This window comes from Nannospalax galili, unplaced genomic scaffold, assembly GCF_000622305.1.
Source record: "Nannospalax galili isolate Female #2095 unplaced genomic scaffold, S.galili_v1.0 scaffold2482, whole genome shotgun sequence".
Classification (NCBI taxonomy): domain Eukaryota; kingdom Metazoa; phylum Chordata; class Mammalia; order Rodentia; family Spalacidae; genus Nannospalax; species Nannospalax galili.
Window position 1 is genome coordinate 34,072 of NW_008347234.1, and position 20,675 is coordinate 54,746.

The 20,675-nt window shown below is 36.6% G+C and overlaps 2 protein-coding genes across 2 annotated transcripts; both read right to left on the minus strand.

The window, feature by feature from the left end:
* Window positions 1-6,504: 6,504 nt before the first annotated feature.
* On the minus strand, window positions 6,505-7,437 carry LOC103742687 (olfactory receptor 5B17-like). The gene has a single exon (XM_008843766.2). The coding sequence runs from the start codon at window positions 7,432-7,434 to the stop codon at window positions 6,505-6,507; it is 930 nt and encodes a 309-aa protein (XP_008841988.1). The 5' UTR covers window positions 7,435-7,437.
* Window positions 7,438-16,641: 9,204 nt separating this feature from the next.
* On the minus strand, window positions 16,642-17,586 carry LOC103742689 (olfactory receptor 5B2-like). Its single transcript, XM_008843767.1, has one exon. The coding sequence runs from the start codon at window positions 17,584-17,586 to the stop codon at window positions 16,642-16,644; it is 945 nt and encodes a 314-aa protein (XP_008841989.1).
* Between the last annotated feature and the right edge of the window lie 3,089 nt (window positions 17,587-20,675).

Genomic DNA, 20,675 nt, shown 5'->3' on the forward strand with positions numbered 1-20,675 from the left:
ATTAAACATAAATACCTAATTATTGAAAGCAGACACAGAATTGTCAAATCTTTCCAAAAGCAGTCCTTTAAATCAATAACAATAATATGGCAGTTTCTGGGGCTATGACGTGAAAAGGAACTCCAGGCATGGTTATTACACACTTCAAAAATAATCAGCTATTGGGGATGGAGAGATGGCTCAGCGGTTAAGAGTAGTGACTGCTCTTGCCGAGGACCTAGGTTTGATTCCCAGAACCCACATGGCAGCTACGAACCATCCTTAACTCCAGTCTCAGCGGAATCTGAAACCCTCTTCTCACTTCCGTGGCATTGTATGACCCGGGTGCACTCACATACGTTCAGGCAATGCACTCATATACATAAAATAAAAAAAAATTTAAAAAAATCTACTATCATGGTCTCACTTTTGAGTATTGTGTAATATTTAGTGGGAATTAGATACTCTTAAATAAATCTAGCTTTTTTCTATTACAGAAATTACAGTTAGGGCTGAATTTAAAAGTAACTTTTTCATATACAATTAGATTTAGCTATTTGTTTTTCAAGCTCCCTTTTCCTTTGCAGAAATGACTAGACAATTAACTCTCTCTTTAAGAATATTAGAATGGTTATTTCCACCCAATTCCTTCAAATGAAAAATATTTTCATCTGAAATCAACAAAAAATTAATTGCTCTTATTCATCAGGGTTGATCTAAATCTATCCAGTTTACTGGACAAAATTTTTATATTATCTATCCTTTCATATCTCCTAATAATTTCAACTTTATTTTGAAGTCTGCAGACATTACAAATATTTTTTCCATATCCCATTTCTAATGTACTAACAATTATTTTTCACATGGAGACAATAAATCAGGTGAAGGAACCATTACATAGTGTTGTAATATATCACTCTCATGTAAACCCTGGAGCAAACAATCACAGAATGGACAGAACTTTTAGGTGGCATTTCTGCTTTCAAATTATTCTCTAATTAACTTTTCAGTGTACTAACCTATCAACCCTGTGTACCTCAAGCCATCCCACTGTTGTTTCAAGCAATGTTAATGGTTTCTTATTCTTTTTTTTAACACCCACATTCACTTTACTTAAAATCTCCTTCAATGACAAATTCATCATATATTTATATCAAAGCATTTATTCTTATACAGTATTACCTGGAATCCACAGAAGAAAATAATAATTTTCACTGTATAGCTGTCTTTTTAATTATTCACAGGTATAAGCTCCAATTACTTGGCTCCATCATCTTGAAGAGAAGTCAAATCCCAGGTGTTCATTTAACGATCATTGGAAAATCAAAATAACTCACATAAGTTTCTTTGGTCATTTTAAATTGGCTCATATATATGTTAATACTTTTTTGAAACTTTGTTTTTGCTACTGCTCAAACACAAAAATCTGTTCAGGCTATTTAAAGCACTTGAAGTCAAAAGAAGCAGTTTTCTTGCTTATGCATCTAAATCTTTTATTTCTTTTTGCCAGTTTTGGGAAGTTCATGTCTCTTGTGAAAATCCTTATATTACACCAAGTATGAGCCATAATCATGCCAACTCACTTCTTATTCAAATGTTTAATACATAAACAAAAAGGGAGATTGAGTATTAATGACCCAGGAACAAACTATACTCTAAAATCTTTAAAAACAACTTTTTTCATTTATGTTTCAATGTATATTTTTATTGAATTTTTGTGTGCTTCGTACAATACATCTTAATCATATTTAATTATTGTTTCACTAAATTTTTTCCTCCCTGCTGAGAGACCTGCCCTTACTCAGGGTCTCATGGTACTGACACGGATTTGCAAACTGACATAAGACATTCTATTTGAATTTTGCATAGTTTATATGACATTTGGGAGGGGGTGACTTACAAAAACACTAATTCTTATAGGCTTTTCCTTTTTCATATTTGAAATGCATGTGCCATCAGTCTCCTGCTCCAGTCTCTTGCTTGACATTTGCCTGCACTCCAATATGGCAGGGGCTCCACCCCTTAATAGTCTTGACTCCTTCCACAGAGCGAGGGAAAAAGATGGGATCATGGCTTATCAGAGGAACATCTGGGTCACAGTCCTCCCCCCTCTACACACCCCCATATCACCCCACTGAATTTTGTGCATTCTGGCATATATGTTAAGGTCCATCAAGTCAAATGTGTGCACCCAGACATCTCTCACTGCAAGTTCATTAACTGGAGTCTAGTCAGCCTATCTAGTGTCTCTCCATTAAAGAATATCAACTCTTCCTCACCCAGCAGTACTCAGCTGTCAGTAGTTCTTCAGCTAAGGTTGGAGCCCACTGCCAATTTCCCCAGTTCTAATGCTGGGTTTTTGTTTAGTTGAGTTTGCAAGGGTCTTGTGCATGCTATCACCATTGCTATTATTTCATATAAGCAAGTTCCCAGTCTGTTTTCTTATGACCATGCTCCAACCCTGCATCTTATACCATAATTTTTTAAAATTATTCCTTTCAGTTTTCCCTCCTACCATCTGGTGGAAAACTGTTTTAATTTTTATTGAGACCTATGATTTTATATAAACTAAGTTAAGTTAAGGGCCAACTAGTGACTGGACCTGGTTTTTCTCATTAATTGGAGCTGAGGCTTCACATCTGTTCTCTCTCCTATAGCTTCCCTGGATCACAGAGTGATGGGTAAATCCATAACAGAAAACATGCTAGCAAGAGAGACTTTTTCCTTAATATTAACTGCATGAATAGTCAACCTATTTGTTTGCCTTCTCCTCACAGTGCTGTCCTGCCTGTGTCATCTTGTCTGGAGAATTGTCTATGGTCATGGAGAATTGTCATGACCATGACATGCTGATCCTCCAGCACACCTTGACCATTCCACCACCATTATAGACAGGGTTTGTGACTATTCCATCACCCCTGACCACCCTTATAGACATGGTTTGTCATTTATAAAGCAAAGGAATGGGGACACTAGGAATGAACTTTATAAAATGAACAGAATCTGGACTAACGGCTTAATTAGCCTAGCAACCAAAAATCTTCACTGAACCATGTTCTGTTATGACAGGTCTAACTCTATTCAGTGCTGGTCTTACAAGCATGAGGAGCTGAGCTTGAACTTCGCCAGACATGGTTTGTCATTTATAAAGCAAAGGAATGGGGACACTAGGAATGAATTTTATAAAACGAACAGAATCTGGACTAACGACGTAATTAGCCTAGCAACCAAAAATCTTCAAAGTCACTGAACCATGTTCTGTTATGACAGGTCTCACTCTATTCAGTGCTGGTCTTACAAGCATGAGGAGCTGAGCTTGAACTTCGCAAGTCATGTAAAAAATATCCAGATGGTCCTATAATCCAAGGGCTAGAGAGATAAAGGCAGTTGGATCCCTGGTGCTCTTTGGATAGATTCTGTGCCTCATAAAACTGTGGATGAGACCTGAGGAACAATATCTGACATTGTCTTTTGACAGACAGACAGACAGACAGACACACACACACATACACACACACTTTTAACCATATAGACATCAGTATTCATAAGAACACAGGCAAACACCACACACTCACATACATACACACTTTTAACCATATAGACATCAGTATTCATAAGAACACAGGCAAACACACATATGCACACAGAGGCATGTATACACAGGCAAATACACAAATACACACATATTAAAAATAGAGCTGATATCTTCAATTCAATTTCCATTATCACTTGTCTAGTCATTACTTAGACTCTGTTATTGGCCCTCAACTCTTTTCTGTGCATAAATCTTTATTAGTTGCAAATATGAAAGTTTTCCAACACACACAGAGCATCTATTCTTGAGAAAGAAAATGAAAAGATTATGTCCACACACATGAAGAAATAGACAACTGTATATGTTCATCAGTATTATAAAAGAAAAAAATTAAAAATAAAGTTTGTTGACCTAGTTAGCACTGCACACACAAATCTCTATGTTTGCTCCCTCTCTGAATCATTATTTCATTGGATAACAGAAAGTGCTGTGTAAATATGATACTAGGTTCTCAGATAGAGACCTAAAGGAGATAGCATTTTTTCATCTAAAAATAGTTCAGTAGTAAGGATGAATCTGTAAAAATCAAGAAAATACTATTTAACAAATGTTTGAGTCATCACATGGAAAAAGTTGGCAAAACAGATGGTTATATTTTGGGGAAACAGGAAAGGAATTGAGGAGAAGGTTCTCAATATATTTTGAGCAGCTCTTTTTCCCTAGGTAATGGCTTGTATTCTGGCCCATTTTGTGTACCTAGTCCATGTAATTTTGGGAGTTAGGCAGTTGGTTAAAGTGCTTGCTAAAAATCCTGACAACCTGAATTTGATCTCCAGAACTCAGCAGGAGAGAACAACGCCCACAATCGGGTAGCAGAGGGAATTGAATGCTGATGTTCAGCCAACTTTCTCATTCTCGCTGTGTCTAGAACCCAACTCCAGGGCGTCGTGAAGCCCACTTTTAGAGTGATTTTCCCAGTTCAATGAACCTAATCAAAATAATCCCCCACAGACATGTTCAGAGGCCGGTCTCCTAGGTGATTCCAGATCCTATGCAGGTGATAATATTAATCATCGTGGGAATTAAATTCACATTCAGTTTTATTTCACATCTGAAAATTATGTTATCTTTATTGGTGCCAGTCGTTTTAATTCTGATTTAGAGGCTGGGTGTAAATTCATAAATAAACAATTGTGGGATTAAATGAATCTGGAAACCTAATGCAGAGTAAGAGCCAGAGGGACAAGACACCTGTTGCTAATTATTTCATTCTAGACATGATAGGGATGATGAAGCAATGAAATCCTCATGGTATGATAGTCTAACGAGATCTGCATAATTACAAAACCAGTTGACACACAAAGGTAGATGGGGGTATGTCTCAGGGCCCAACCTCAGGATCAAGAGGTACAGGCAACCAATGGATGCTGAAGGAGGAAAAAAATCAGTTTTCTCCAGGGAATAGTTCCCTGAGAAGTTATCTAGTCCCAAAAGGACAGCCCTGAACACAGATACACATGAATACCACTAAGTGAATTAAGTGCACTTAATATGTATATGCATATTTATAAGCATGTGTGTATATGTAAAAATTACAATCAAAGAAGAGGACAAGATTGAGAGGGAGCTGGGAGAGATGGGAGGAGTTGGTGCAGGGCTGGGAGTGATGGAAAGAATGCAAAGACTGATATATGAAATTCTCAAAAATGAAAGTTTTTAAGGTCATATGATTATTTCCAGTAAAATAATCAAATAAGGCTCTGGTTCACAGAGACCTTTCATTTAATTTGAGCAGTTTAAGTGCCAGAATGAAAAAATGAGAACAATATTTGAACATTCGCATGCATAAGAATGAAGCAGGATGCCAAGTGCAGGTCTGTTAGTGGAATGACTGTAGGTTTCCTGGGCAGCATTTCAGCAGCAGTCTGAAGTAAGAGAGGGCATATTGCAGGGTGAGAACAGCACATGCAGACCTCAGAACCAATGCCTGAAGTTTTCCAGGACACTAAGAAGTTAGTGTGGTTAGAAGACCATGTGAAAAGCAGAATAATTTATAGCTCAGATGAAGTGTCAGCAATGCAAATACACATTTAAAATATCCTGATACAGAAGAGAAGGGTAATCTTAATATCAATAAATCCATAGAGACAAAATGTAGTGTGCTGCTGGTTACATTAAAATAAATGTTATAGTTTTTTTCATATTATTTTCATGTGTCTGTCTTTTGGAACAAATAACATTATTGTTTTTTCTATTGGTAAATACTCTAAAATAACTGCTAAATTAATTTTTTTGTCTTTTTGAGACAGGGTCTCTCTATAGCCACAGGTGCTCTAGAACTTGCTATGTAGACAAGGCTGGACTCCAGCTCAGAGAGATCCACCTCAGGTGGCCTGGAACCCACTATGTAGACTAGACTGTCCTCGATCTCACAGAGGTCTGCCTGCCTCTGCCTCTCAAGCACTGGTATTAAAGTTGTGCACCACCACACTTGACTCAAAAGTTTAATATTTTAAGTGCTAGGGATTTTTGTAACCATATTAAATGAGACAACAAAAATTTCACATACTTCATTAAATGAACTTACTGTTCTATTTTTCTTTATTTTACATGTCTGACACTACCACTGAAAATATTATTGGACAAAATTTTGCTTAATTACTCATGTGATCATAGACAGTTGCATAATTGTATTGAGTCGACCTAAGCAAAAGGAAACACCGTACTGTGGATGCCACTAAAACATTAATTCAGGGAGGATACTGTTTTTTTCAAAAACATTTTTCTTTTAAGATTTATTTATATATTTTATGGGTATTAGTGTTTTAAGCATGTAAGTCTATCTGTGCAACATGTGCATACCTGCTGTCTGCAGAGGACAGAAGAGGGCATTGGATCCTCTGCAATGGAGTTCCTGATGTTTGTGAGTCACTGAGCACTGAGAACCAAAACTGCAACTTCGACAAAAGCAGCAAGTGCTCTTAAATGGTTCACCATCTCTCCAGTCCAACAAGAACTTTCTTGAATGCGCTTTTCACTTCTTTGTTCCTCAGACTGTAGACCAGAGGGTTCAGCATAGGAATAACCATAGTGTAGAACACAGAGGTAATTTTGTCGTTGTCCATGGAGTGACTGGAGCTGGGCTGCAAGTACATGATCATGACAGTCCCATAGAATAGGGAGACCGCAGTTAGGTGAGAAGCACAGGTCAACACAGCCTTCTGGTGTCCCTCACCTGAGTGTGTCTTCAAAACTGTAGTGAATATGAGGAGGTAGGAAATCAAGATAACAAGGATTGCCAAGAAGATGTTAAAGCTTGAAAGAAGGAAAAGAAACAGCTCATTAACATGCTTATCAGAACATGTCAGGGTCATGACTGCTGGAGTGTCACAGAAAAAGTGATGTATCACATTGGACATGCAGAAAGGGAGAGAAAATGTGTCTCCAATATCAGTAACAGCAGTCAGAAAACCAAGGACATAAGAGCATTTCACCAAACAAGCACATACATTGGTTGTCATGATGGTTGGATAATGCAGGGGTTTGCAAACTGCCACGTAGCGGTCATAGGCCATAGAGGTCAAGAGGTAACTTTCCACAGTAACAAAGAATGCAAAAAAGAACATCTGAGCAGCACACCCATTGTAGGATATGACCTTGTCCCCTATCAACAAGCCAGCCAAAACTTTCGGAGTCACTGTGGAAGAGTAACAAAAGTCCACCAGGGAAAGGTTGCTGAGGAAATAGTACATGGGTGTGTGGAGACGAGAGTCCAGCAGAATCACCGTGGTCATCCCCAGGTTCCCAGTCAGAGTGATGAGGTAGATGATTGCGAACAGTATGAAGAGGGGGATCTGCAGTTCGGGAACATCGGTTATCCCTAGCAGGATGAACTCACTCACTTCTGTGTTATTCTCCATGGTCGGTATTTTAGAATCACAGACTGTTCTATGGCAAAGTAAAGAGAGCCCTCAACAAAAATATTTACACACAACATGAAGTGTAAAAGCATGCTTTTGCTATAGCAATAATTTGTGAAAGTCTTTAGGACTAAGTCATGGACTGACAATGCAATCCAGGCGATGGCTTATCTATATAGTAATATGCTTTTGAAAAAGCAAAGTTTACATTGAACATCTTCCAAACTTAATTTTGAATGAGAAAAATACACTGAAAGAAAGAATGGTGAACTGTCTAAGGTCACATGTGTAAAATAATTCTACCTCCCACTTAGTAGCTTACACATCTATAGTTCTCACTCATTAAAGCATTGTGTGTGCAAACTCAGTTCTCTCATGTACTTCACAAAATTAATTTATACACCAGCTTACTTTTATAACCTATAATTTGGTAGCATAAAGGTTGAGTAATTTGTTGACTGTTATTCAAATACTAAAGGTCAGAAACAGGCTCCCAACTTTGAATGGATTTTAATATACATGCTGTTAATTAACTTGAATTGATTTTTATTCAACTAGGGCACAAAAATATGAAATCATTACATATTAATGAGGTAACATGTCTTGATATGTGCATACATTGAACATACTCATGTTCTCATTTATATTGAATTTATTTTAATTTTTTTCAATTGACACTTATTGTCTGTATTGTATCAAGTCTAATGGGAAGAGTCACACAGTAAAGTAATTTTAAAAAAGAAATTCATAGTAGATATGATTGAGGCATTTGAGGCAAACAACTGATTCTCAAGATAAAATATAATATTGTATGTAAGTTCTAGGACTCTGAAGAAAAAGTTGTATTTGTATTTACATACTAGCGCCATCTCTCACCTGCAGGAGATTGTTTTAAAGTTTTCTGAGTTTCATTTTATCTGCAAATTTGATGGATGGGGTATAAAGATGATTAAGATGTTTTGAAATGCAAAAAGCTCAATAAAAATACAAATTGGAAAAAATACATAATTTCCAATGATATTGAGAATGGTAAAATAATTTCCTGTTTTAAATGTGATAATGTTTGTACAGCTCTATGTTTGGATAAGCCAAGCCATACTTAGTGGGGGTTATGATATTGTTTATAGTATAGAAAGTACTTCCTATGCTGGTTCAAAAAGGTTGGTGGGTGCTTGCACCGAGGGTCATCTGGCACAAAAGCTTGATTTGATATGCCTTAATATATGACAGGATGCATGAAATCCAGTGGGGGGCATGGAAGGGTGTGGATGGGGGGGGTCTAAATATGATGAAGATTTTTTTTATGAAATGTGCAAAAATTCAATAAAAATACGTTAAAATATAATAAAAATGTTACAACTGGGAAAAAAAGAAAAGTTGATGGTAGCTTGCAGGTGATTGGGTGATAACGTCTTATCTTCAAGACTTGTGTTGAAAGCTTCCCTTTTTAAAATTCTCACCAGCAGTAGTATAAACACTAAGTTACATCACACACATTGAAAGCTGCAAAGTCATGGTCTGAAGAGTTGATGCCAATCTTCAAACCAGTGCAGCAGCAAGGACAATGTTTTACATCTTATTTGTGTTTGGAACTTTAAGAGATGCATTTATTCTTTAGTAGCCACATTCTTACTTGTCACTAAACACATTATTTTACATGCCTTGGTATTTAATTACTCATTTACGTCCATGTCAACACTTTATTCCCACAAACAAGCTGCTGTGTGTCTATATTCAAGCAGTTCCCATTTTATGAATATGTTCCCATTGTGCCCACCTGTGAAATCTAAGAAAGCTTACCGTCTCCAAACCTTTAACTTAATCATATGTGCAGTCCTTTTAATCATGTAATGTAACACGTCCATCAGTTCCAGTGTCGCTAACATGGATCCTTGATGGTCATTATTCTGACTTTCACACTGATTTCCACATCTAGGATAAATAGAATCTAAGAGGTCAATTATTCCAGCACTAGGTTTGCTGAACCCAAACGATATTCACAAACAACAAGGAGAATTTCCTAATTGAGCATCTGTAAAGAAATGTACAGTGAAGTATAAATTTTGCCCACTTCACATACCTGGAATGACTCTATCTCCTAAAGCAGATCTCTTGAAGAGAATAACAGCTTAAAATTACTGTTCTGTGCAATTGGTTTCATAACTGGAGAGACAGATACACAAAGAATAAATAAAAGGTAATAGATCAGTATAGAGAGTATGGAGGGATACAGAGTGTACACACACACACACACACACACACACACACACTCCTAACCACATAGAAACACCACCTCACTGATTGAGTTTGCATAGGTCTTGTGCTTGATGCCGTCATTGCCACAAGTTCACATGAGCAACCTTCCAGTGGACTGAAAGCCTCTGTTTCCCTACGTTCACGGACCAATCCTGGCTCTTATAATCTTTTTACCTTTTCTTCCACAATTTTCCTTGAGCCATGGGTGGGTGGGATTTAATATAGGAGTCCTATCCAAGGACACACACTCTGAAGTCTCTTATTCTCTATAACTTAACCAGTTGTGGCTTTCTGTGTGCTTAGCACTCTGTTGTATAAGGAAGTTTCTCTGGTGAGAGTTGAGGGATGCACTGTAGATGTCACCTAGGGATGGGCATCAAGGGCCCAAAGTGTTGCAAGGGAAATGGGCAATGGGCTGGCCCTAGCCTGAGAACTGTTGGAGACTGATTACTGATGGGTGAGGGAGAATAGACTTTCCTGAAGATCTCCAGATAGAGTGACTAGACTCCAGTGATGAACTTGTACTAAAGGACATCTGGGTAAAATGCTTGACCTGATGGGACTTAACGTGTGTGGCAGAATACATGAGGCCCAGTGTGTGTGGGACATGTGGAGGCCTGGATGGGGGAGGGGTCTTAATTTTATCATGAACTGTTGTATGAAATGTACAAAAACTCAGTAAAATATGTTAAAAAATGACACCAACTCACAGTTAACTGTTGTAATTGGGATGTTACACACATCTCTAAAATTCCATCCCTAGCACATGATATTTAAGAAACAAACTAATTCTCAAATGATTCCTTTGAACTTAACTTGAATCACTATGTGTCAGATTTTTTTTATATAAAAACAAATAATGAATTATTCAGAGTAAAAGTAAAAAAGAAAAAGGATAATGTTTTCATGATGAATATCCTGGTAGTTAGTGACATCTCATTTTACCTGTTTGACTGAATTATCGTTTTAGTTATGGGGCAACATACTTAAACAGGATGAATTTTAACACACGCTCAGTTAGAGCTCTTTTAGATTAAGCTAAAGTTTTTCATGTGTTAAGCTTTCTCAGATTATATGTCGTGTACACAAGGCTATTCTTGTACAGGAAGGTAGTTTGCCATTTTATAAATATCTCTCTGTTTTCAAATGAATAAAATATTTTTTCATTTGAATTACAGACTTACATCAAGGTTTCAGAAAAAGCACTCAGTCAGATCTGAACTTCAAAACCCATAGATGTAGTTGACCAGCTGCTCCTACATCAATTACATTACCCACTTAAAATAGTCATTGCATATAGATGCTTACCTTGCAACTTGAAAAGAAGAGAAGGAGATCTTGAGTTGCACATATTAAATCAGAGCCTGGTGAATGGGAGCCAGGCAACCATTATATAGGCATGGAACTCCCAGAGGAATCTCCTTATGGGATTTGCCACTTCTTATCCTGCCTATCCAGGAAAGAGGCCACTGTATACAGGCACACAGTGCATGTCAGTAATTATTGTCATTTTAAATTCTATTCTTGTATGTTGTCATGCCATATGCCAGGAATGCTTAGATAATTTATATTTATTTCCATTAATGATATTTAATATTTATTTAAAAATTTTATTTGAAATTCAATGTATTTAACTCTTTTGATCATTTTTTCTTTAAACTTTAGAATACCAAAACTTTAGAAATTAGATAATACCCTCATTTTGTTTTTTTGTACTTTAATAGTGAACAATGTAGTATAACTCCCTTGTCTAAGAGAGGATATTGAAATCTGACCTAATAATAATAAATTGATTAGGAAACTTTGTGGATATCAATAGGTAAATAGGATTATTTTTCTCCTATGAATTATCCTCTTGTGACCAAAGCTGTTGGCCCTGTACTCATAACCCCTGGGCACTCATTGTGCCTGTGCTGGTCAAGACTTGTTATGAAAACGATGCTCACAGTCTCCAGTTCCTAAACTGAAAGCTTATTTTCTTCATAGACATGATCATTCCAGAGTGAAGAGGCGGCCTACAGAGGGAGAAAGAATTCTTTTCCAACTATAAATCAGACCAGGGCTACTCTCTAGAATGTACAAAATCAACAAAACTTGACTATCCCCTCAAAAAAGGTGGACCAATGAACTGAATAGACAGTTCTCCAAAGAAGAAATATTTGACCAAATTTGATCATAAAGAAAATGAAACAAAATTGATTTGCGATTCCATTTAACCATGGTTTGAATACTTATCATCACATAAACAAATGACAAGAAATGGCAGTGAGGATGAGGGGAATAAGAACCATTATACCATACTTGTGGGAATGCGAACTGTAGCTACTATGGGATTCAACATGGGGGTCTCTCCAAACAACTAAAAATAGGACTATCATATGACCTACTATAACATTCCTAGGAATAGAGCTAAAGGATTCTAATTTCTACTACAAAGATACATACACATCCATGTTTACTGCTGCACTATTTAAAACATCAGTATGTGGAACCATCCTAGATGTTGAACAGAGGAGCAGATAAATACATAAGGAATTTTGTTCAGCTGTATAAAGAAAAATAGTGTGGTTGGAACTGGAGATCATTATGTCAAGTAACATAAGCCAGGTTCTGACAAGTGCTGCATTGATTTCTCTCACATGTAGAACCTAGATTTAAATTCATACATGTGAGAGATATCTATAAAACCATGAAATTGAAAAAAGATCTTAAGAAATTGAAAAAAGAGATGTTAAGAAAAAGAAGGGGGAGCCGATATACTGTCAAATACACAAAGAAATCAATCAATAAAAATGAGTTAAAAAAGAGAGAGGGGGAAAAGAGAAGGTAGTGGAACACAAGTGATTTGAAAGAAGAGGAGGCTGTTAGGAGGGAGAAAGGGAGCCATGATGAGTGGTACAGGTAGTATGAGAGAGAGCAGTGAGGTACGTAGATAAATTAGAATAACATATAATAACACAAATGTATGAAACGTCATTATGAATTCATTTACTTTCTAAGCTAACAAAATTTATTTATTTATTTATTATTTATTTATTTATTTATTTATGTATTTATGTATTATTTATTTATTTAATTTGCCAAGCCAGTAGTTATTGTAGCTTGCAAGGTTCACAGCTGGGTAAGGATGATGAGTACTTTTCTCTGTCAGTAATATGTATAGCACCTTCTAGTACTGTGAAAGCTAGTGAGGAGAGAGGTAGCTTCAAGATCAGTAGCAGCTTGACTTCTTTTTTTCTCTGTCACTTGCATATGTGGTGTCTTCAGCCATAGGGTCTTACTGTCTGGTTCAGGCTGGAAACCAAGTGCAGTAGTAATAGCCACTATTGCTTGACAGTCTATGGGAGCTCTTAAACAGACCTATAACAGCCAGTGAAATAGAGGAAGTGAAGGGAGGGAATCCGTTACTTGTCGTGGGCTTTTCATCTCCCAGTCTGGTGTCTACTAGGGCCATTGAACCTCTGTTATAGGGTAGCTACATTTAAACGCTTTCTATGTTTTATGTGAATATATTGAAAGAAGCTTCTGTAGTAGTTTCCATGTGACTCTCAAGTGCCTTGAGTGTTAGTTATCCCTCCTCTTACTCTCTTCTGCCCTAACCTTCCATCCCTACCCCACTAAACCCATCCTATGCATTATTCAACTTTCCCATGTACATCACAGCATTCTGTCTCCCCTCCCATGAACCATCCCCCATGGCTCCTTATCAATTTCCTGATCTCTAAGGATTTTATAGTTGAAATGCACCCATCTAAAGATCAAAATCTAGCATCCACTTATGAGTGAGAACATACAATGTTTCTCTTTCTTGACCTGTGTTACCTCACTTAGGATGCTTCCAGTTCTATCCATGCAACAGTGGCACAAACATGGGAGTAACCAACCATCCTCTAATTGAATTTAAGGCCCACTCCACAACAGGAAGTTCGTACCTGACACTGTTACCAGGGCCAAGAACCTGTCACAGGCCATGTGGGACACTGTAGAATCATTTGCTAAATAGACATAATATATAACTGAATCATAATGACTTATTGCTATACCCACAGATTAGTGCATCTATCAACTCTTATTAAGAGAAGATTCTTCTAACAACACATGAAAATCAACACAGAGAACTACAACTGGTCAACATGCAGAGAATAAGAGACTGAAGAATAGTGAGGCCTCCATGAGACGCCTGCAATTCTACTCTTTCTTCCCAAGCCTCAATTCTCAATGCAGAAGAAAGGATGGAAGTATTGTAAGGGCCAGAGACCGTCGATGAATACTAGGAAACTGTGTTGTCTGGAAACAATGGGGTAGTTGCACATATGAACCCACAGTGCTTATGACCATATGCACAAGAACTGCACAAACCCAAGCTTCACAAACCCAAGTATGGACAAGGATAGGGGAAGGTGGTCAGAAAGCCCCAGCCCTAGATACAGGGAAATAGAGTCAGTTTTCCCTGTTGGTGTGCCACCAAGTCAGTTGACCAGACTCTAAGGGATAGAAACACACCAGAACACTTGGGAAGCACAGTTTAAAAGGCAAATAATCATAGAGAACATGAAGGTGGGAGGAGGAGGGTAGTATGGTGGGGGTAAAGATGGGAAATGGTCTAAATATGATGAAACTATACTCCATGAAATTCTCAAATCAATAAAAATATTAAAAATTATTTAAAAATGATAGCTTGGACATTCCTATTTATGTCTTCATAACTTTATTACAGGTGTATATACATGCCAATAATATATAGCATTGTTTAGTCACACAAAATGGTTAGGTGATCTGAACAGATATTTCTCCAAAGAAAAGTGCAAATGACCACGATGTCTGTGAAATGTTTACCAAGAGCATAAGCTATCAAATACATGTATAGAGTTTGTGACTGGGCAAGTGTTTGAGGAGGTTCCTTAAACTAGCTGTGTGATAATTTTATTTGAAAGATAATCCAAATAAAATGATTTTACTTTTAAAAATTTAGGGGTTGTACATATGGCTCAATGGTTAAGAGTTCATACATACTGCTCTTGCAGAGGACATGAGTCAAGTCTGGTTCTCATCAACCACATATGATAGCTCACAACTGCCAGTAAGTCCAGCACCAGAGGGATCAGATGCCTCTGGCCTCTATGGGCACCTGCCTCACATGAACACACACACACACACACACACACAAATACACACACAAAATTAAAGGTAAAATATTACATATTTTTAGGAGACATAAATGAATACCACGATGAGAAGTCATTTCACCCCCATGAGAATGCCTAGCAACAATATGCAAAAAATAGCAAATTCTATGAAGACATGGAGAAAAGGAATCTCTTACACACTTCTGTGGAGAATGTACACTAGCAAATTATAGAGAACAGTATGGAGACTTCTCAGAAATCTAAAAATAAGCCTACCATAAGATCAATCCATCCCACTTGGGGAATATACACAAAGGTATTGAGATCAGAATGTCAAAGATATGTTCACTCACCCATGTTTTGACAGCATTTAGAATACCCTAGATATTAAATAAATCTGAGTACTCATAAGTGGATTGATAAATCTAGTTGTATATTAGTATATTATATAGCCATAAGAGATTTAAATTCATACATTTTAGTCAGATGAAGGAAATTGGAGGGCATTATACTAAGTGAAATAAGCTAAATCAGAAAAAAATGTGTTTTATGTCATATGCTAATGTAAATTAACCATAGTTTTCTTGAAGTAAAATAGTAAATTTTAGAGGCAAGGAAAGATAGTGCGGGGCGGGTACAGGGAAGTTGGATGTTGAGCACCAAAGCGCAGAGTCAGGAGGAGGAATAATTCTAATGTTTTGTAGTGCAGTGAGGTGACCACAGTTCAGAACAACCCTTATCTCTCACATGAAGAGCTAGCGGAGAAGCTTGAGACCAGAGAACTAAGGATATTTACTAAAATTTTTTCTCTGTATTGTATGTGTGTTATCTAGTTATGTTCTTGACAATCTAATAAGGATGAGATCATATTATTATGATTTTCCTTTAAAGAAGGGGGCCATGCTAAGTACCCTGATGCTTTCATTGTGAATTATGCACACATACTGGAATATCACACTGTTCACCAGAAGTTTGTAAAAATTCTTGCACATTATATAAAAATGAAATGAAATAACAAATATTTGGGGAACATGTCGGTCTCATGTCAAGCAAAACTTTACTTAATGTATCTCATGTCAAGCTTCCTCCGGCACTGGAGTGGTGGCTCATCTGGGTACACAGAAGTCAGGACAGGATAGCCATCTGATGTCTTCTGATGTTAGAGGCAACAATTATTTTTTTCTTTTAAATACAAATATTTACTTAAAAAAGTTGTCACAGAAGCTTGTAGGACTCTGTTTCCATATTTTCATGTACCTCCTCCCTGACTCTAAGCAGGGGGAGGCTATGGGAGGGTGCCAGTGGGGTTGGGGGTATAAAGATGATTAAGATAGTTTGAGATGTTCTGTATGAAATACACAAAAAATTCAATAAAAGAGTTGTCCTAGTTATATATTCTTTGTACTCCCTATGTAACAGGTTAAATATTTCTTTAGGCATTATAGTTTTTATATTTATAAATACATAAATATTATGTATTTCATCAAATATATTTAATTCACAAGCCATAATGTTTTTTTTCTGATTTTAGATATGCAAGTATTCACCAGATACATGCAAGAAGGCATGGTGGTGCACGCCTTTAATCTCAGCACTTGGGAGGCAGAGGCAGGTGGATCTCTGTGAGTTCAAGGCCAGCCTGGTCAACATAGTGAGTTCCAGGACAGCTGGGGCTACAGGGAGACCCTGTGTCAAAAAGACCAAAAAAAAAGAATGATATTATTATATATACTTTTACACTGCAAATGTACCACATAATCAGTAATATTTCAGTAATAGAAGGAGATTTATAAGAAACAAAATAATGTTTTTTGGATAGATACCATTAAGGATCTAAACCTACATATAATTTCACCCTTTGAACAACCTTCATTAATGCAGTCTTAACTTCTTTATTCCTCAGGCTGTAGACAATAGGATTCAGCATGGGGATGATCATAGTATAAAACATCGATATGAATTTGTCTGTGTCCATGGAATGACTGGAACTGGGCTTTAAGTACATTATGGTGACAGTCCCATAAAACATGAAAACTGCAGTGAGGTGAGAAGCACAGGTGGATAAGGCCTTCTGGTATCCTTCTCTTGAATGCATCTTCAAAATGCTCATAAATATGAGCAGGTAGGAAATCAAGATGACAAGAACAGCAAACATAATATGAAAGCTTGACATAAGAATAAGCATCATCTCATTTGTGTGTTTATCTGAACAAGCCAGAATCCTCACTGCAGGGATGTCACAGAAGAAGTGATGGACCACATTGTACACACAAAAAGAAAGGCAGAAGATGTCACCTGTTTGTAAAGAAGCATTCAGAACACCAAAGGCATAGGATCCTACAGCCAGACAAGCATACACACCTTTTGTCATGATGGTGGTGTAATGTAAAGGTTTACACACTGCCACATAGCGATCATAAGCCATCGAAGCCAAGAGGTAACTATCCACAGTGGCACAGAATACAAAGAAGAACATCTGAGCAGCACAGGCATTATAGGAAATTACATTTTCTCCTGTAAGGAGTCCGTTTATAACCTTGGGAGTGACTGTTGAGGAAGAACCAAAGTCCACCAAGGAGAGGTTACTGAGGAAGAAGTACATGGGGGTATGGAGATGAGAGTCTAGCAAAATCAGTAGGATCATCCCCAGGTTCCCAACCAAAGTGAAGACATAGATGAGTGTAAACATCATAAAAAGAAGAACCTGAAGTTCTGGGGCATTGGTTATTCCCAAGAGGATGAACTCACTCACCCCTGTGCTGTTCTTCATAGCTGTGGTTCTGGAATCACAAGATATGCATAGAAATGGGCAAAAACAATAAATCAAAGTGATGAGTGTAAAAAGGAACATAGGTACATAGAAATTACAATGTACAAGTATTTTCATAGCAATTATTATCCTTCAGATTTAACATAAACTCCTTAATGAGAGCACAGTGTAGTATATAACTTTACTGATGAACTGTAGGGTAAAGAAGGTATTCATGGATTATCTTAGCCACATCTTAATTCTGCATGAGTAAGCTGAATTGAAGGAAGTAATACTGAGGTGTCCAAGGTCACATGCTTGGAATGAATTCACCTCTGAGATAAGGTCTTTGCATCTACTAAGAGATTTCACTTCTATAATGCTCATATGCCCAGCATATTACATGGAGAGATACATTTAGCCTTCTGATAAATCCAATGAAGTTGACTAGTTATTATTTCCATCTCTATATGAAGTAGCAGCAAAATTTTAAGAAATTTATTCAAGTTAATGCAGGCATTTACAGAGTATGAAATTTTAGAAAAGTTAACAGTTTCTAAGCTGTTATATTCATGGATTTGAATTGATCATTAAATTCAGTGTACTTTAATCATTACATCCAGTATATACATTCTTAATTCATGAAACCAAACAGAATAGCTCATGAGTATCTGAAAATTAGATGCAATACGATAAATTCACCATGGTAGTCAGTGCCCATCAATATAGGATATTCTAAAGAGAAGATACAGTGTCAAATATAAAGTGTGTTCTGGGAAGAGATGTGATATTGACCGCTGCCGTCCCTACCATTTACTACTTGAGACATAATTGTCTCTATCCAACTTTCCTTAATCTCTCTCCTATTCATCAGTAATGCATAGATTGTACTGGATTTATCTAAGCAATTCTTGTAACATATATATGAGATAATGAATACTTGGATAAAGAGCAGGATGGGTTAACCAAGAGCCCAAGAAGTGATAGTTATAATGGTGTTATTAGAGTATACTGTGGTTTTCTCTTGGTTTATGAGATCTCAGACACAGCAGAGAAGGCTTCAAGTCGTGGGAAACTTTTAAAAGAGGTCTTCCGATTTACTTCTATCCTCTCAGATTTTTCCTTCTGGTTTGCATCTAGTCTTTCTTCATCTCCCAGATGGGTGGCCATGTCAGCCACTCACATGAGGAATGAAGAACCGAATTCCCTTGAGTTAATTTCTTCCTTAACTCTACATTTTTATCTTGTGTCCAAGGAACCCCCTCTATCTTAGATTAATTGTTACTGTTGTTGTCAACAGTTATCACTGCCTCATATATTAAAGGGTTATCATCAATAACGTGGGAGCCGAACTCCAGCCTACAGGTGTGAACAATTACTAGCATAGTTCTTTCTGTATTTATATTGAGTTTGAAGATGTTGAAAGGACATCCATTATCTGACAACCACTCTTCTCACCATCTTCTTGCTGGCTCTGCTATGTTATGTTCCACACGTCTAATCCTAAATTATTTACATTTGCCAGCATCTCACATGCATAATACCATAAGGTGTAAATGTTTGCAGATGGGGCTTTTAGGAGCATTTGCTGTGTTTCATAATAATGACGTTCTCATCGGGCTAGTCTAGATAAACAAGAATGCTCTCGTCAATAAGCAAAGTCCTAAGTACCAGGGATTTGAATGTCAGCATCTGAAGAACCGTTTGTCAGGTGGTTGAAGTGAGTAAGAAAATGATGCAAAGACAATTAAATGTGGGTTTAAGTGACTGAAGCTTGAAAATTACAGATCATTATAAATAAAAATTATTTAATATAAAAATTACGTATCATTATAAATAAAGGTATTATTTTTTCAAGAGCATATATTCGGAATCAATTTGTCTCTAAGATTTCTTTGGGTTAGAAAAAACTCATATAAGTGTTTACTTGCTAGTATTTCTTATAAAAAGAAAGAAAAGGAGAGGGAGATTAAAATGTGTTAAAAATACACACACATCTCAAACAATCTTATTAAAAAAATCAACAAATTAAAAAAATGAGTTATATTTGAGGAGGAAGCATAAAAATTTACATCATGTTGAGTAGTAGAGGCGATAAACATTACCATTGAAATCTACCCAATGACTTTATATCCACACACAGGTGCCAAGGATCTGAGTGCAACCGACCATTACTAGTAATAACCAGATGCATACAGATTAGAGATGTATGCGCCAACATCTAAGTGTTATTAGCAAAAACAATGAGTCTTTATGTAAGAAACAATATATTTTAACATGAAGTGGAGATCTTTTTTAAAGATTAAAACCCACTCAATTTTATGTCTTACAGGGTTTATATTGAGTTCAATATTGTAAAACTGTATTAATTCAACTGTGAACCTAAAAATTTTATAGCCACTTTTGAAAGAGATGTATCTTTGTTCTGGAAAATGTTATTGAGCATGTTAAAGCTGTAATGAAATGCTTCTTCTAAAAAATAAAAAAAATAAAAAAACCCAAAATATGGTCATGTTATAGTTCAAAGAATTAAAGTTTCACCTTCTTAATAGTTTACATCTAGTATGACATTTACTCAAGATTCAAATCCATATCTAACTGATCTAAATGTATGTGATTTTAAAAAAATCATTGCACTAGAAGTATTTCTAAATAATAGTTTGATGGCTGATGGGGGGGGAAGAGACAGTATCTTAAAGGATGGGACTCTTAGTAGGTTCATCAGGCTCCAGTGGATGGACTTATGTTTAAGGACATTGGGTACACAAATCAGACTCTATAAGCATTATTATATATAAATTATAGAGTACAGTTCAGGTTTCATAGAGGATATAGCTGATCCATCATTTCTGTGTCAATTACATTTTAACTAATTTTTAACTGAATATAGAATCTGAGTTCTTAAAATGAAGGATAACACAAATTCATTTTTGGATTAATGCAAAAATTATTCCATTTTTGCTTTGTTTTGTTTTTATTTTGTTTTTCTGAGACAGAGTCTCCTTTTTCCCCACGTGGCCTGGAACCTTCTATGTAGACCAAGCTGTCCTTGATATCACAGAGATCTGCCTGTCTCTGCCTTGCAAGTGCAGAGATTAAAGCTGCCATCA